Genomic DNA, 19250 nt, shown 5'->3' with positions numbered 1-19250 from the left:
ATAAGTTTTGGTAGTTGTTGACTATGAGGATGAAGAGCTGGGCTGACAGCCTTGATGCTTCATTCATGATAAATTTAATCATCACACATTGATACTCAAAATTATTAATGTAAATGTTTCTGAACTGTATGGGAAGGCAGCCTATAATTATGAGTATTTTTTTTAGTTCTTGATAACCTGTAGTCTTGTATGTTGGCTGTGCACTTGACAGAGACCATCTCCCCGCTGTACAAAGTGGAACTTAACTACGCCTACCCGTATGATGTCATTGAGCTCCTGCCCTTCCTCTGTATAGGGTATGTATTTCCGGAGGTCACGACAATAAAATAAAAATAAATCTGCTTTTTATCAAGAGTTTGACACAAGAATATATGTTAAGCTTTTTTGTGTGATTAATTTTTGGCAGTTTATTTAATATAAGCTTAAAAAAAAGTGTTTGTTACATTTCTATTGCAGATTATTTATATGTAAGCCTAAAGAGAGATTGGTAATTCCTCTACCCATCAGTGATTAAATTACCTTTTGCATCTTGGGTTCCAGAAGATGCATGTGTGCCAGAACATTTTCTTTGCCAGTTAATCCTCTTTTGGTGATAGTTAACGTACAGCAGCAGTTTTTTCAGCAGCAAAATATTATGCCAAATAGATATATTTATTGTAATGTCAACAGGTTCAAACAGTGCAGCTTTGTATAATGTAAAAAGAAAAAAATATTTATTGTTTTATAGAAATGCACTATTTATTTTTTCAAAGAGCGCTTATTCTCTTAATTGGCTTATAATGCTTCCTCTGATGTTAACAATACACTACACAAGATTTGATGGATCACAACTTCACTTTTATTACTATTATAAGTTTTCTCTTCATTACTACAGTGTTGTAATATGTGTTCAGAACTTGTGTAGAAGAATACAGTACGTACATCTTTATACTGTACTGGCAAACTCTGTCTTAATTAAAATACTGTACTGTACTGTACTATACTGAATATGATTTTCTTTATTGTAATCTCCTGCATAAGTACACCTCTTTTCTTTCGATGTTGAGTTCAATACCGTCAATGATTTAAGGGAATTTACATTGATTAACAGTGATCTCTTTTCAGCATTCTGTGTGGTTTTGCCGGTTCCTTGTTTGTCTATCTCCACAGAAGATATGTTATGTTTATGCGTCACAACAAAACTCTTAAGAATTTCCTCCAAAAGAAGTAAGTTTCATGTGACCTCTGCTTTTTGTCTTGGTGTTTGTTTAGTGTGAGTAAAGTGCCCACTTAATGTACACTTGTAAGAGACCGAAGCTTTGAAAATAACCACAATGCAATGATGTGGTTAACAAAAATGAATTACTTTTCTCATTAGTTATCTAGTGGGAGTAAAATAACAGCATAAAATAAATATTAGAGACAGTTACCTAATTTAAGAGTATGTGAGTGAGGAGAGGATATCAATATTTATCAGGAGACTTTAATTTATATTTCATTAATAGGAAATTGAACTGAATATAACCCTCAGGGAAGTCTTAAGTTACAGTACCTGGGATGTGTAATGTAAGTTTGGGATGAAGTCAAGTGTGAAGAGAAGTACAGTATCTGCTTGTTACTGCATGTCATGAAAATTAAAATGATGGCCACCTGATCGAGTTGATGGTAATGAGTAGATGATAGAATGAGTAATAGTGGGTAGATGATAGAATGAGTAATAGTGGGTAGATGATAGAATGAGTAATAGTGGGTAGATGATAGAATGAGTAGTAGGGTAGTGGGTAGATGATAGAATGAGTAATAGTGGGTACCGGTAGATGATAGAATGAGTAATAGTGGGTAGATGATAGAATGAGTAGATGATAGAATGAGTAGTAGGGTAGTGGGTAGATGATAGAATGAGTAATAGTGGGTAGATGATAGAATGAGTAATAGTGGGTAGATGATAGAATGAGTAATAGTGGGTAGATGATAGAATGAGTAATAGTGGGTAGATGATAGAATGAGTAATAGTGGGTAGATGATAGAATGAGTAATAGTGGGTAGATGATAGAATGAGTAGATGATAGAATGAGTAGTAGGGTAGTGGGTAGATGATAGAATGAGTAATAGTGGGTAGATGATAGAATAAATATTAATAGATGAATGGTAGAATTATACAGTAGAATTAAAGAGAAAATATATTCTGTACTTCATGTCTAATAATGTTTTCTCATTTGCTCGCCACAGACGTCTCCTTTATCCAACGTTTGTTTCCATCGCAATCTCCATCATGACTTTCCCATATTGCCTTGGTCAGTTCATGGCAGCAACTTTACCCTCTAATAAACAGGTAATTCATACGCTAAATTATCATACGGTGTTGCTATACTTCAGTAAAAATACAGACAATATCTTTAATACAGTACTATGTATATTGAAAATTAAACTGTTTGTAATAATTATGAGTTTTTGTATATTTCAAGGTGTAGGTGTTGTCATTCATAGTTTTTGTTTATAAAATATATACATGGAAGATTGTTATACAGTGTTTTGTTGTGTATATTACTGTACTTTATATTATGTTTCTTGTACAGATCTTACACCTCTTCAGTAATGTAACTTGGTCGGTTACAAATCCAGATGGAATTATGACCCCTGAGCAAGAGAACATCCTCAAGCACTGGGTACCCGACTTTGAGGGGAATTTTCATCTCAGTTTATTTGTCTACCAAATTGTGTCTGTGAGTGTTTTTGCTGGTTAGTTAGTTAGTTAGTTAGTTAGTTATCTGGTTGTTATCATTATCACCATTTGTCATGTTACTAGCCAGGCAGATGGCCAGTCTCTTCTCTGTTATGACCCTCATTTTCCAATGTTACAAAGTTAACATTAAATCAACACTGTTATAATAGGCTTATGTTCTTAATGTTACTCCTGAAGAAGGGCGTCAGTAGTGAGAGATACAAGTGTCACCGCTGTACCATTAACAAACATAGACGCTCTTACTCAAAACCTGAACTTGAAGAACTTTTTTCTCTTTCAGATATTTCAAATAGGTATTGCTTCAACCTTACCTGTGCCTTCTGGTATGCTGATCCCGTTGTTTAAAGTCGGAGCGGCATTTGGTCGTCAGATTGGAGAACTCATGGCCTCTCTCTACCCGCTGGGCATTACTCCTGGGTTCCCCATTGTACCAGGTGAGTGTGTATGATTTTCTCCATAACTATCATACCAGGATTAGTGAGGTCATTGACAATTATCATACCAGGATATTATTGCTATTAGGATTCCCTTATATCAATATTATATGTTATGCAGGATTTATGACTTCGCCTTCATTTCTATATCTGTTACTTAATCATCTCAAACAAGTAATATATCATGTAATTTTTAATATTTGTATCATTATTGTTTTTATGATTGATTTTCATAGGTGCATATGCCATGGTGGGAGCTGCTTCCTTCTGCGCTGCCATCACTCACACCATTTCCATATCCGTCATTGTGTTTGAGCTCACCGGGCAGATTACATACGTGATCCCCATCATGGTAAGTGGTGCCACACACATCTAGAGAGTCAGAATTAAGAGAAAATATTATAGGACTAATCTAAGACCTTTGTCCAGTGTTAGTAAATAAAAGTCAAACTAAGATTGTATTCTCAAATCAGGTCTGTAAATCAAAACAGATCTGAAATGTTTTTTGTAAGTTACTGTATGTGATAGTGGGGGTAATAAATTAATTGAAAAACAGATGTATTATATTATGATGTTATGGATATATTGAAAACTAGATGTATATTTATTTCAGATTGGAGTCTTGATATCAAACTGTATATCATCGCTCCTTCAACCATCCATTTATGACAGTATGATCCGCATCAAGAAGTTGCCGTATCTTCCAGACATCATCGCCACTACATCTTGTAAGTCGCCTCATGATGAACTATTAAACCAAGTAATGATATGAAGATGCTCAATTTGTATTATTAGACTATTATTTCTTAAACACACCATAGAAATTTTTTTTTATACCCCATGCCCTTATAACACAGTGTAACATGATACTGTAACCTTACAGTATTGGGAGTCACGCAGTTTTATATACTGTACATTAAATTTCCTATGGTGTGCAACCTATGACATACCCTGTACAGTGTAATGCATGACCTATGAGACACCCTGTACAATTTTTTCTTCTGATTTTTAGGAAGTAATTTTGCACGGGTGAATAAAATGTTTACTTCCATTCTGCAGCTGATGTATATAACATCTATGTGGAGGACATAATGGTACGAGACGTGAAGTACATCTGGTATGGTATCACCTACACGGAACTCAAGAGAATCCTAAAAGAAAACCGCAAGTTGAAGTATCTTCCATTGGTTGACAAACCAGGTAAGTCCCTCTGACCCTCAGATGATGATGTAGTAGTATGCATGGCTCCTACTACTGTGTCATAGGTTTGATCCCCAGGACAGATGTGAGAGGGGTGTTATCCTGTGAGGCACTACTAATCATGGCAAGTTTCTCCTGGTACTCCTGTACTAACTCTGGACAGTGAAGGTTGTAACAGATAACAGACCAACTGCCTGACACACTAGTAAGCGGATAATTGGTGAAAATTATTAAAATGCATTCTGTACTTTCTTCATGAGTCTAGTTAAATTAATTAAAAATTTGTTCTAAAAATTGCAAACTTTCATAAAAAAATTCAATTCACAATATTAATGGCAAATAGAAGTAAATGATATTCAGTAGTGTTTGGGTTATAGTGAGAACATTAAAAGAACAGGTTAAATTTATATGAGGTTTATGAACATAATTTGGTGTTGTAGCTACTTTACTGTTTAGTATTTGAATTTTAATGTTTTATGGTGGCTGATGGAGCACAGCAGTCACCTCCTGTTCCATGGGTCAGTAGTTCGATTCCCAGGCACTCCCAGTTCACCCAGTTGGAAATGGGTACCTAAGTTTACAACTCGGGGAAGTGAAGGCGGTCGAGTGCAGTACCAGTCATGCTGCCTCCTTGTGTACTGAAGGCTTAGTATACAGTGTGCTGTATCCACACTGTACCTAACAGGCAATCAACTCTATGGGATTCACACAATATGGTGATAGATGAGCCATGTATATACAGTCTGTCCTCGACTTACGATGGGGTTCCAGACCGATGACCAGGTCGTAAGTCGAAAAGGCGAAAATAATACATAGAAAATCTAAAATGGGTGTCTCTTTTTTCTTCTCGGCACCACGAGAACTCTCACTTTTACGCTTGCCAGCCATTTTAAAGGGAATTACAAGCGAAAAAATTTTCAGTACACAGCGCGATCACTAACGTCGGGACTCGAAAATACGTAATTTGAAAAATATTTATACGACTGCGGCGGTCATATGTCCGGGTGGTCGTAAGTCGAGTAGGTCGTAAGTATAGGAATACCTGTACTGTACATCGATTTCAATCACTGTGATGGCACACTCAGTTTAACTTTTGAGTTACTATCTATGTTCAAGCACTAACACACCCCATCGGCACCTACAAATTGTTCTATACAATGGTACAGTACTACCGGTAAGTGTACCAGGGCCGGTGGATTCCAAGAACTGTACATGTTAATGATGGGAGTATAGGTTGACCGCCAGACAGCTAGTGTGGTACAGTAACATGTAATGAAACAATTATATGACGTGCACATTTACCACTTGGTTCTTGAAGGTTTCCCTTAGCTGAATAAAATCATCTGTCAGTAGCCAGAATAAAATTTTAAAGTGCAACAATCGGCATTAAAGGTTAAAAAAAATTTTTACTTCAAATATGAAGATTTCAGTTCAGTATTGTACATGAAATACTGTTTGGGAAAAAATTAGATTACCGGTACATACCATATATTTTGAGCACTATAGACTGTATCACTTAACATTATACAGTAAAGATAAATATTTTATTGTGCTTTACCTTGAAAAATAACTTTATTCAAATTAATTCATTCTGTTACTGTACTTTTCTTTCTTTCTTGGACAGATTCTATGATTCTTCTGGGCTCCATCCAGAGGATTGAACTTGTACGACTCCTGGTAGAACAGATTTCTTCAGAAAAGAGAAGAAAGGAAGCAACTCGCTTACATTTAGAGGCTTTGAGGTAAGACTAGGAAGTACAGTAATTGCTCTTCTGTTTAATCTGTATATTTAAGTATGTATATACAGTATGTGGCACTTAAATTAGGAAATCTGAAGAGCTTTGCTGGTAACATTGATTAACAAAATAGTGAATTGATTACAGCTAATAGAAGGTGAATTCTTGAGTACTATATAGTCAAGTGTGTATTTCAAAGAGAATAATGCTGAAGATTATTTTTTCTCCTGATTTCCTGATACACAATTGTTGGCAGAAATCAGGAGCCAAAAGCATTACATGCCTCTTAGGTAACTCCCAGATAGAGGATTTATTCCCACATGAATGATTTAATCAAACCTAATCACCGGATAGAGCATCCAAATGGCTAGTAAGCTGAAAAATGGCGAAAATGATATAAAAGAATAAATAAACTTCCCCAATCCTAATCTAAGTTAACCTAATTGTCTAAGTGTGTTGGCAAAATTGCTTGGAACGGACAATAGACCAGGATGGGGATCGTCTAAGAGGGTTGACACTGCTAATACACTCTCCACTTTCACACACTTTTGCCAATTCAACTGTGTCATATCTTATCATTTATGAGCTCTCCTCCTCCTCCTTGACAACTTTTCCTTTACCCTTATCCTTCTCTCACCCACCATCCACCTCTAAATTGTATTATACACTCTTTTAACAATCTTCCTCCTTCCATTCTCTCAGTATACCAACACCACCTACCATCTATCTGTCTGAAATTTCAATCTTGTTCCATATTGCCTAATTTCAGATTTGATTTTATTATGCATCTTATTTGCCTCGTATATTGCTCTCAAGAATAATGTTTCCACACAACCCCACATTCACACACACATTCACACACAACACAACACAAGATTACACAAACATAAATAAATAAATGAAAAATAAATGAATAAACCTTATATCTGTCGACCAACTGATGATTCCATAATACATTGTAAGAAATGACTGTATAGTTAAGAGCCTGACAAGAGAGACTAATGACTGTGCAGCATGGAGCATTGTCATCAGGTAGTCTTTGTGGTATAATAAAAGTTAAATGTTTCTCTTGTACCTCAACACTCAGACTAAAGTGGGAGGAGGAGGATGCTGCCGGAGGACCAAAACAGAGCCGCATCCGCTACGAAGATGAAATTAACGACAGTGATGAGCCGAGTATCACACAGAGCATTATTCACCGTTTCTCAAGGTCGCTGAGTCGATCACTCTCCCGCTCACGGTCCACTTCCAGGTATCTAATTATGTTTTAACCGATTTAAATGTTTGTTGTCAATTGCGAGAATTAAATGTCTAGTGGGATATTGAGTGAATATTATTAAACTGTATTGTATTTGTATTTTCTTAAGACTATAGAGTATTAAGTTAGAGTAATACTTAAGATGGTGATGACTCTTACAGGTCCACGTCTCGCTCTGTATCTAGGAGTCGGCACGGAACCCCATCTAGGTTGGTGAACACACAATACATCACTGTGCAGTATATGTTTGTTAAGAAGGAAATAGAATTACTTTAATAAGATAGAAAATAATGAACTGTGTTGAGGATAATGTTCAGAATTACAAGATATAACTAGTACAGTCGCAATTTCCACGCACTGACACATCTTGTTGGGTCACTCTAATTGTGTACAGTATATGTGTAAGGCTACTGTATATAAACTATGTTTAGAGGTGCTCACTGAGAAGGACTGGTGTATGTACAGTGGTCCTGCAGTGATGTGTTTAGTTGACAAGAATAATATAATGAGAGGAGGAGGATACAGTATCAGTGTTATGGTAGTTACAGAGAAGAATATTAAACAGTTATTGATAGTTATTTTACCTTTTAAATTAAATATTTGTATTACAGTTTCTTTGTACAGATACCATAGTTCTTTGTGTGAAGTATTCCACACAAAACTTTTAAAATTTTTCAGTAAACTGAAAATTTGCTGTCAAACTTTCTTTTCTCTTTGCTTATGCATCAAATGCATTTTATATTTCATTGTCAACTTTTATTCCTCACACAGTACAGTATTAGTGTGTGCAGTATAGTTATACAAGAGCTAAAGCTTCACACAATACACTTATCACTGTATTAGTCTGCCACAGTAGTGATTTACCTTCACACTATTGTAGGATCTAGAAATAAATTCACCAAAAGTCTTGCCTTCTTTCAAAATATAATTTCTTTGTTAGTGTCTCCACTCTGGGAGTTATGCTAGCTGTTGCTCATTAAACAAATTGTCAGCAGAATGTCTGAAGAACTCTTAAGCCAGAGGCCAGACTGTATTTGATGTGTAGACGTCTCAGTGGCATCCTAACACTCAATTGCATCAGGTGATCACGACCTCATTTTCAGGGTCGTTCTAGAATTATGTCTAAACGTACAGGGTGGGAAGCTTGTTAGTAAAATGTAAGCAGCTAGTGGTGCACTGATACTGTTCCAGTTTATGCAATCACTGCATTTTGAATATCTGATGTATTTCTCACATATCTGAAGAATATGCCTGTTCATTTAACAAATATTGTATATAATTGCCTAAAGTGTACAGTACAAAGAACTTTCAGCCACTTCTAGTTGGTCATGGGTGTCATCATGTGGTGTGGCATGACACCTGTTCAGTTGTCTGTACATGATGTTGGTATACAATATGTTACCGTACATTATCTTAAGAAAGATGTAATGGATAAAAATGAAATATGGTGTAGAGCTTCACATCAAGAATATCTAGACTGACTTTGATATTTAGGATTGTTTGGTTATTTACCTTTGTTACAGATCAATAGTTCTCTTAACTTTATCTGTCAATACTTTCCTCCTCTCTCACTTGGGTCTGGGAAGGAACAAGAGTTACAGAAATCTCAGAGACAATAACTTTGTATAGTATTGGTACACAGTGTGCCAGAACAAGTAAGTGAGTACTGTATACAGGTAGTGATAAGCCTTGCTCTACCAGGAAACCTTTCAAGTCCAACTGGATTCTTCCAAAGAACCTCGCTGACATGTACCGTACTATAGTGATGTTGAGGTCAGTTTAGAGAACTCCTCATAGGATGTCAGTCCTTGGAGAATAAATTGTCTTACTGAAGTCTGGTACCTTATCCTGTAATAAGGCTCACTTAGTGGCACTCTGGACTCCCAACCCATGAGACTTGGGTTCAGCCCCATAACTAGGTAGGGTTTGGTGGGCCCTTGTTCTGTTGTGGCAGGCACTGAACTGACCACCAGTGCCCTTGGCTATGCTAACCCTTCTTGCCTGGGGGTTGCCAACCTACAGATTGTGATAAATAACATAAGGTTGTTAAATTTTAATTTGTATATATAGATGCTGTTCCTCACTGTACAGCTGGACAATTAATGCACAGTCTTCCTCACATGATGATTTCTGCAAGACAGAAGAAAATAATTTTTGCATCCACAAGATTTTTCGAGGTCATAATGTCCTCAATCTAATTGATTTTTTCATTTTCATTCTATTTTTTATCACTTAAATTCTCTTAATTTAATTAATATTTCATGTGATCCCATTTTGCTCTTTTTATTCATAATATTACCATGTAATGTTTTACACAAATTTTTGCCTTTTTGATTCATCTGAATAACTTTTTTCTCTCCATTCTATGTATATATTTTTTTATTGTGCACCTCTCTGCCATTTATGTTATAAACCTGTGACTTTATTCCTGATTCTGTCAACAATCTTTCTCTTTCTTAAATACTGTACAGGATATTCTGTAAATCCACATAAATCAAATTTTATCGACAAGTTAGAGTACTTGTGTCCCTTAAGGCAGTACTGTAGTGTAGTGCACCACTGACTAATACTATCAACAATAAACCACAAATAATGTAGTACTGTAGTGTCACTTGCTGCCACATGTTAAAAAGTTAAGAAACTTTGTCTTTAGTATTACAATATTATGTTAACAAACTATATAACACTTGTACAGCAGTAAACTTTTAGTAAATGCATTTCTCTTGCTGTATGTAGTACAGTAGTAGTAGTAGATATATATATACACGACAAATACTGTACACGCTTATTATGAGTTTCATTTAATTTATTTTACATTTTCTTGGAGCTTTATATAATTAAGGCTATGATTACTGGTTCCATATATGATTTATATTCTTTATTACAAAGTTTTTCTTTTCTTTTCCTTTTTTTTTTGCCTCGGCAGTGACAGCGACGATTCCTCCACTTCCCCACCTGGATCACCCGCATCCACACGCTCTAAGTAATTACTGCTGAATGATTTATGATGGCTAGTTTTATGCCATGAATAACCTTTAATCGACTCATTTTATTTTCACTGTTCAATAAGACAAATGATTCAGTTTTATCATGGGCATAAAATTTGACGTTATCCTTTTGTTTTTGCTGCATGGGGTGTTTCTATGGTTTCTTCTTATTTTTCTGTGGAGAGACGAGTTGATCCTGCAGTTACTGTAACTCTCCTCCATAACAGGGCTGTCTGGTGTTGGTTTTTGTTTTCTCTCTAATATCATATAAACACAACTCGGATGGTTCTAGTACACCAGCGTTAAAGGCATATGATCTCCTCCCCGCCTACACTAACGCTCCTCTACTGTTCCAAGCGTTTTCAGAAAAGACCTTCATGTCTACGCTCGATAGAATCATCAGCACTTGACAAAATTTAGGGGAATATTTAAATGGGTTCCATCTGCCCCTTCACCTCTCTGTTTCCTCGTCCATCTGAACCATCGGTACATTTCCAGAGCATAACTCATAAAAACGTTGCATCGATCTTGATAAGAATTTTTATACGAATCGGTACATTGATGGAAGAAATATATTTTATTGTGAAAGAGTCTTATTTGTTATATTTTTTAGGCGAAATAAACATGATGTAAGTCAGAGTACTCTATCACCATACTTGACTGATAACAAACATTGCTGTGGGTAAATCTTTCTCCTTGTTCAGGAATACATTGTACTTGTAGTTTTATTGTGATGGATTCAAACGTGGGACATAAATTTAAGGGTCTTTATTTGGACCCGCTCCTGGACACTTTGATATTGACGTGTCTGTTATCTAGGCTGGTTTACATCATTCCTAAAACATATTCTAAATTTAACAATCCTATCCTAACGTAACCTAACCCAACCTCAGTTAAACTTGAAACAAATTTACATTAACTTCGCCACTTAGGTGTTGCTACAGTTTACGGCGCTTCATTACATCCCCTGTGGGTTTTCTTGGACAATATATTCAGCTGGATGTATCATGGTGGTACCTGACCATGTGAAGATTAGCTGTCAGCTTATTTTACTTGAGGATTTAATAACCTAACCTAATATTACATAGGTTAACCTAGCCTAACCTCATAGTATAATGTAACCTAACCTAGTCTAATTACCAGTAATATAACCTAACCTAACATAACATAGCCTAACCTAACATAATGTACCCTAACCTAATGCACCCAGGTAGCATTAGAGTATTTAATTAAGTGGTGAAATAAGGGGAGGGAGGAGGACTAATCTTCATATGATCAGATGACACTAAGAAATTAACTGGTTAAAAGGAGGAACTACGGGAAGACTTGATGTGATGTGTTTATGTGTACTGTACTGCTGGCTGTCTCAAGGTTTGGATATTTGGACCCATATTCTAGAGCAGGGTATCGACAATTTACCTAGATTTTGCCAAGGCTTTGACGTGTACACGAGGCTGAAAATCAAACTGGAAGATGCGGTGAATGTTCGTGGATGAAGACTTTCTACATGCGAAGCATGTGGTGATTAATGCCGAAATCGTCATCTGTACCTGTAACAAGTGTACCGCGGTAGTGTATTGGGCCGCTGTTGTTTGTTGTTTATAAATGATATGCTGCGTTTCCTCCCCATACAAATGTTTGCGATGGCAAGTTATTTGTAGAACAGCGGACTGTGAAGAGCTGAAGGACTCTGTGGCTCAGGAATGGTAAGGAATGGCTGCTGAGATTCAATGTCACAAGTGTAGAGGATGCACCTGGGCCCAGCGTGGGCGTCCATATGTCCACAGGATGAAGAAAATGTACTAGTTGAGACTGTGTGTGAAAGGACCTAGGTGTGTATGTTGACAATGGCAGTTCTCGGCCATTGTGAAGAAGGTAAATCAGGCAAATAATTGGGTCTTATAAGAGTGTTCAGATATCTAGGCGGTCCGTCCTGTGGCGATCTTCAGGTAAGTGCTTCCCCATCTGGATACTGTCACCCATCTGGTCCGAGATATGTGGGACTGTCAGTTGGTTGAAATTTAGGAGGCCCGCTGGTGCCTGCACTGCATCTCAGCTACCCTGCAGATTGGGCGCCTGAACTCTGCTTATACTACAGCGGGCAGGGGGACCTGTTGGGTTTATAAGCATCTCAGGGGACTACTCAGTTGGTGTCCTACTTGGAGCTGGCGGCCTCGCTGAGGTCAGTCAAGATTGAAGAAGCAGTCCGAAACGTGAGGCAAACTTTTGGAGTGAGGGTTGTAAACTCTTGGACAATCTACAGAAAGTGTTGTGGCGGCACAGTGTGAGCTCTTTCAAGGACTTGACAACACTGGGGTTCAGGTACATTCAGGCAGTGCATGCCCAGTATTGCCAACAGTGGTGCAGAGCGTGACCGATCGCGGGTGCGGCGATCTTTTGGTAGAATATAAGAAAAGAGTCGTGACGATCGTGCGGCTAACAAGCGATCAGTGGCGAAGAGGATAAAGTAAAGTACTGTATATTACTGTAATCTCTTGAGTAATGTACAGTAAGTCATCAAACTCAAGGGGTTGATGAAATAGAGAGTCCAGGCAGCTATTTCCTCTGTAAAAGTTTCATATAATTCTAAACTTTAACGTAACAAAGGAATAAAATGCTTTTCTGGTGTCAAAGAAAGTTATTATTATTTTTTTATTTTGATTTATTTATTTTTGCATGGACTTCCTTGTATGGTTATGAATGGCTTATGTGCACCTTCTTCTGTCATCATCATCATCATCTTGTACAGGGTATAAGATGCTTGTGTTAATGTCACTCTCAGTTGGCATTTTTTTCTTTCCTCCCCATTACAGTATTTGGATGTGCTTAACAATGTGCTAATGTCTTTATCTGTTTTTCAGTCAAGATGGTTCTGATTATTATAAAAGCTTATGCCTGCATTGTGCATCTGTATTTGTTGATTGAGAAAGACCATCATCTTTCTTTACTGATGTTTTTATTATACTGAATGTCTAATATTTATTTTGTGTTTAGTAATGTTGCCTGCCAAGTATTGTACTGTATAATACAGCGTTCATCTTACTCTTAATATTATGTGATTCCCATATTCAGCTTCTCTTGCACTTTATTGGAATTGAAATTTTTGCATATTATTGTATGTTGTAATACTAATTAACTTATAGCAATAATGAAACTGTGTTACTAATACGGTATAATACATAACCAGTGAGTATAAGTGGCTGTATCACATTACAGGAGAGACTCAGACTCTGTAACACCGCCTGGGTCCCCTGCGACCCCCTCCAAGTCTCAGCTGGTCCGAAACCTTGAGGTTCTCCGTTAAAAAGGTTAGTTTACTTAGTAAAGTTGAATTATTTTACAATATTATCATATTTTATGTACAAAAAATAACTCCTACACTCAGGTCATCCTCTTGATGATACAACACAGTTCAGCTGGACAGTCACCCATTTTTTTCCTTCCAGTCAATCAAGCTGTCGCTAAACCAAATATTGACCTAACATTGAGAGAGAGAGAAAGGTGGCAAAAATTTGTTTTAACTAAACCTAATTAATGTTAAGAGAACTAACACTAATCGAAGGATACCTGTACAGACATTAGTAATACTTACTTCATGTGGTCTTTGATGTTAGTACAGTATGGTGACACCAACACATATTGGCTGATAATGTAGTTCCATAGTGTCAGATATATTCTGTTTTTCTGATCAGGGTTGAAAATGGCAGCAGCAAAACAGGAGAAGTGAGTGAAAGAGATGGCAAAGTAAATGACTCTCAAGAAAAGAGCAAGAAAAAGAAGAAGACCTCAGGAGAGTCATCAAAGGACGTATCTAGTAAATTACGAGACTCTACAAGGTCCAAAACGGATTCTGTGTCCGAGAAAGATCCATTAAAATTACTAAGGCGACGAGCAACCTTACAGAGGTCCAACTCACTCGACTCTACAAACTTCAGGTCAATTAGTCAAGAGGTGAGTGAGGAGTGTGTTGGTACATATCGTCTTGTAGGGATGAGCAGATGGTTATGAATCATTTAAAAATAATATCTCTTGTGTTGATCATCTGATGAATAGCCCCTCAATTTATTTTTTCTAATGCTGATTTAACCTAATCTGCCTAACAATACCTAATCTATTCTACCCCATCCTAACCTAACCAAACCCACCAGGTAACATTAGGGTATTTATTCATCAATTAAAATAAGCTGGAGGTAATCTTCAGGTGATTCTTTTGTACAGTAGATTATTGTTTATATAATTATTTTCATACATTACTAAACTGAAAGTAATTCTTTTTTGTATAGGATGTGAGAGACTCTAAGAAAGCCGCTGAAATTGTTTCTCCAAAGAAGGGGATCCTGAAGCGTCGCAACTCCTTCAGTTTAGGCATGGCAGTGTCTCCTGAAGTGCCAACACCTGACACACATTACCAAACTATCACTGTTGGAGACACAAGGTTAGTGTGAATAGTTTTTGTCTAATGTCTCTTAAGATAGTTGGGACATATTAAGAAAATTTGAGGCAAACAATTGATAAAACTACACATGAGTGGATCTTAGGAGAGAAAGTAGAAGGATGGGATGGGGCAACACTGGAGGGGAGGATGATGGACGTTCAGGAAGCAGTAGATGTGTGCATGATCATGAAACATGATTGGTGTCTCGTGCTATATAGGGGTGGGCAGAATACATTGGTGCTGTATGAAGTAACTTGAGCGAATCAGATTTATGTTTTGGGGCCATATTGTGATTGGAGGACGCCATAGTGGAACAACTAGTAATGGAAGAAGAAAAGACATGAAACTGTCATTAAAAGATTAGTCTGTCATTATTTTATTTAGCTATTCATGTGCTGTACCAGGAAAGATCTTATAAAAGGGGAAAATATAATCCTTAACCAGCAGCTGAGGATTCATATGTACAACACTTAAACACAAGGAAATTCCACTGATGATGGCTGCCATTTAAGGGTCAAGAACAAAACTTACTACTGTTATAACATATTAAGATGAACAATAAAGGTAGTGATATGTGTTGTATAATAAGTTCATGACTGCTTTCACCAGTGACGAATCCAATATTTTACAATAATCAGTATTTAAAATTTTTGAATACAGCATTGTATTGTAGGTGTGTAATTGTACATTAGCAGTAAAATTTTCACATGTCTGCACAGTACTGTATTGTATTGTGTATTTAAAGTATTTTAAACACTTGGGCTATTGTACAAGTACCTTTAGCTGAAAAACATTGGCACTTCAGAAACTTATGGATTCATTAACTTGTGAAAACAGGGAGATGGGTCTATTGTCTTGCCTTGTCTAATGTACTGTACACTCCTTCCCTTAATGCTAACTTAAGTGAGGACACAACAAATATTAATAGAAGAACAAGCTGTGATCTTCGGTAAGGTGTAACAAAATGACTTACTTATACAATTTATTACATTTTAATTTGTACAGTGAAATTATGATGAGTATTTTTTAATGAGCATTGAAGATCTAGATATAAATTGTTCTTGTATATAAAATTATTTTTAAATAATGAGTATAGGCAGTGTACGTATAGTATTTTTGTGTGTGGGGTAATATTACATTGTGTTTGGTATTCATTTTTTTTTATTATTTTAACAGACTTCGATCTGCCTTCGAGAAAGTGTGACGAATGAAGATGGAAACAGCAAGCTCAATGGAAATGAAACTCTCAGCTCTCCTTATTCAAGTCAAAGAAGAAGGACCAGAGTCCTGTAAGTGTTTCAGTGAATTAAAAGTTTTACTCAAGATTTTTTACCCAAAGTGAAGCCTGGCCCATGTTGCATAAGTATGAATGTAGATTATCAGTGTGGGTTGTGGTTTTTGGTACGGATGACAGTGTGGGTGTCTGGGTGTGACAGTATGAGTGTGGGTGTTGGTGTGGGTCTGGCTGTGAGTGTGGGTGACAATGTGGATATGGATTTGAGCGTTGGTGTGAGTGTGGATGCAGGTGGTATGCAGGCTAGTATGTGTAAAGTTTTGAGTTGCTTTTGTTTCACACACACTTTCCTTACACCAGTCTTCCTTATCACCATAGGCCTCCCCTTTCTTCAAGTTTGTATTTCCCTTGATTCACACCATAACCAAAGAAGGGGTAGAGGAAAGCAAGAGTAAAATGTAGATAAAAAATAAGAATGTCCAGAATAACTAATACACTGTACTAACTATATCCTCAAATTACAGAAAAAACCACAGCTCGATTTAACTGAGGGAAGAAAGCCATGTGGGAGATGAGGGAACTGGCGAAGGAGGTAAGTCCAGCATGACAAAACGGAAAGAAACCTTGAATTCCATTTTTTATCTGAACCTTTTATATTGGAGGTGCTTCAGATGAGAACAAGACAAGCAACAAAGCATCTTAATATCTGTTTATTATAATACAGTATACCATTACTAAACTGTAGGTGACTTTTCTGACATGTTTCACTTAGTGTTGTGTATCTATTTTTCACCTACAGTGCCTCAAATTTGTCCATTGTTACAGAAAGGAATAATTCTAGAAATAGTCAGTATTAAGAAAGTCAATAATTCTAATGAAATTTTTCTTTAGAGATGTTAGAGTTGGGGATGATAATCTTTTTCCCTCTACAGGTGGACTTCAATAAATGCCACATAGACCCCGCACCCTTCCAGTTGGTCGAGAGAACATCCCTCTTACGTGTCCACTCCATGTTTTCTATGCTGGGCATCAACCATGCTTACGTCACTGCTATTGGACGACTCATAGGTGTTCTAGCACTAAAGGAGGTCAGTAGTTTTGAGCACCTTGTTTATTGGGGATTTCCAAGCTTCTTGTAGATTACCTAACCTTAATCTAACCTGACTCAATTTGACTTAACCTATTCCTAAACTAACCAAATTAAATGTAACCTAACCTAACTGGACCAAACCTAACTGAACATGTAATTCTTATGCTTAAGCTCAAGTCAGGGTGGGGCTTGTTAGTGCTAGGTTGAGATCCTATTGGTTAAGTCTGTGTTGGTCCATTTGGCCAATCACCACATGTTATTTTTTTATTACTGATGTTCTGTTGCTCTCTCCTTCCCACTATATGAAATTATGTGTCTCACTCAAAGAACCAGTTGTGTTTTTCTTGTTTTCTTATTCATTTGGTCTCTTTAATTAAGGGAATTGTGATTAAAACTAGGAGAGGATGTATTACTGTGACTATTGTCCTTTAGTTACAGAGAGAGATAAAAAAAGTAGAAATCATATGAATGATTTAGTTACTGTTCCTCCCTGTCTAATGCTATTTCATCTTCCGCTATCTGTCATAAATCAAGCATTTTTTAAATTGAACTCGGTAACCCATCAAATGCCAACTTTACAGGTTACATTATGGCCATCGACGGACAATCGTTGGCCAGCCCCAGAGTACAACCCCACAAGTCAGCTTACCCAACACGCCCACATCCCCCATCGTCATCAATTGCATCAAGCACGTCACCTCAGAGATTGGGAATCATCAGTCCATTGCAATATTCTGACCCTGAGGCTGGAACTATCTCTCACAGGGGGTCCAGAACCCAATTGGTTAACTATCCTAATGGTCACTCATACAGCTGAGGAAGCAAGAATTTAGTAGATGGAGTGAATTTGTAATAATTTTTAAAAACCTCTGTGATCTGTGATGTTGCCCGTGGACAGTGGTTGTTTTGTACCAGTCAATGTCTTAAATAATCAGTGTCTGGTAGTTATTCCTTTGAACTAAGATATCAGACGATATTGTTGACTATGTATAATGTAATTTTACCAAAGTTGAGGACATTCCAGTATTATATTGAAGTTGATTTATAATAGTCCATTATGCAGTACATGTCTAGGCTGTTTGTTTGTTTCTTATCTGTTACTCTACCTGTTAATCTTCCATCTACATAACACTCATCACAGATCTCAAATAATGCAATTATGATTTTTTAGTATTTGTTAAGACTCACTGAACAATACTTGCTGGACATGTGTAGAATATTGTAAAGGAATGATTATTGTGCCTCTCCTACTCTCCTTATCTGCTCGGATGACGTAGAGAATAAGTAGTACAGTAGACATATCTTACTTCTTTGTTAGTAGTATATTTTTTACTTACTTTTTGTTTAGCTCTCTTAGTGGCCTTAAATTATGGGGTAAGTTTTGTGAAACATAAGTTCAATAGTATAGTATACCTACAGTATATACTTTATGATTTGGGTTGTGTTACATCAGCTGAAAATTCAAGGGAAACAGGATTATCACTTCACTGCACTGAAGGTTTTGTTAAGCACCAACACCTCACCTAACTTGATCTGGTCTGACCCACATACTCTCCTCACTTGACCAGATTATCCTCCCACCCAGTACATACATGTTTTTAAATATTTGCCAGAAAAGAGAGTAAACTTTTCCTTTCATTTTTTAATCTTCAACTTGGGAGAGTCCAAAAATGTTTACACAATAAAAATTTAAAATTTCATAGGATTGCACTCTGCAGAGAAATCCTGCTGGTTCATTTCAAGGCCCATAAATCAGTTCTTAACAAACCTTCTGTGCACTTATATTTTTGTCCTCTGATGTTTTATGCTCCTATCCGACCTCTGACTACCCAGGTCCTCTCTCTGTGATATGCCTTGCTGAACTGAATTGAACTGCTAGTGCCTAATTCACAGTTTTAATCTCCTGTTTCTCCTAAACTATTTCACACATTAAACTTAATATTATTTTTAAACTACATATTCTTACATTGCAACATTATATTCACAACTTTACAAACAACTCTTATTATCAGGCTTCAAGTTGCATCTTGGTGACTCTTGCAATGAGCACTGATGTACATGAGGCAGGAGACAGCAGGCAGGAGAGGCAGTCAGCCTCTTTCCTGCACTACAACTCTGAATGTTCATGTCTCACATGAGCCAATGTCTGGTTGT

At 36.8% G+C, this 19250-nt stretch overlaps 1 protein-coding gene across 1 annotated transcript in view; it reads left to right on the top strand.

Moving 5' to 3' along the window:
* LOC121858075 (chloride channel protein 2-like) overlaps window positions 1-18554 on the top strand; it is a 38499-nt gene extending 19945 nt beyond the window's left edge. The window contains 23 exon segments of the mRNA XM_042354306.1: window positions 212-296; window positions 1105-1206; window positions 2209-2311; window positions 2556-2702; window positions 3003-3156; window positions 3393-3508; window positions 3770-3884; window positions 4216-4356; window positions 5981-6098; window positions 7180-7344; window positions 7512-7559; window positions 10277-10333; window positions 13554-13629; window positions 14007-14288; window positions 14621-14772; window positions 15949-16014; window positions 16016-16061; window positions 16531-16555; window positions 16558-16598; window positions 16939-17098; window positions 17678-17701; window positions 17704-17767; window positions 17769-18554. Coding sequence (XP_042210240.1) covers window positions 212-296; window positions 1105-1206; window positions 2209-2311; window positions 2556-2702; window positions 3003-3156; window positions 3393-3508; window positions 3770-3884; window positions 4216-4356; window positions 5981-6098; window positions 7180-7344; window positions 7512-7559; window positions 10277-10333; window positions 13554-13629; window positions 14007-14288; window positions 14621-14772; window positions 15949-16014; window positions 16016-16061; window positions 16531-16555; window positions 16558-16598; window positions 16939-17098; window positions 17678-17701; window positions 17704-17767; window positions 17769-17913 — 2432 coding nt within the window. The 3' untranslated portion in view covers window positions 17914-18554.
* The last annotated feature ends 696 nt before the right edge of the window (window positions 18555-19250 follow it).

The sequence above is a fragment of the Homarus americanus genome, unplaced genomic scaffold (genome assembly GCF_018991925.1).
Source record: "Homarus americanus isolate GMGI-L3 unplaced genomic scaffold, GMGI_Hamer_2.0 scaffold23743, whole genome shotgun sequence".
Taxonomy (NCBI): domain Eukaryota; kingdom Metazoa; phylum Arthropoda; class Malacostraca; order Decapoda; family Nephropidae; genus Homarus; species Homarus americanus.
This window is presented reverse-complemented; position numbering and strand designations above follow the sequence as displayed.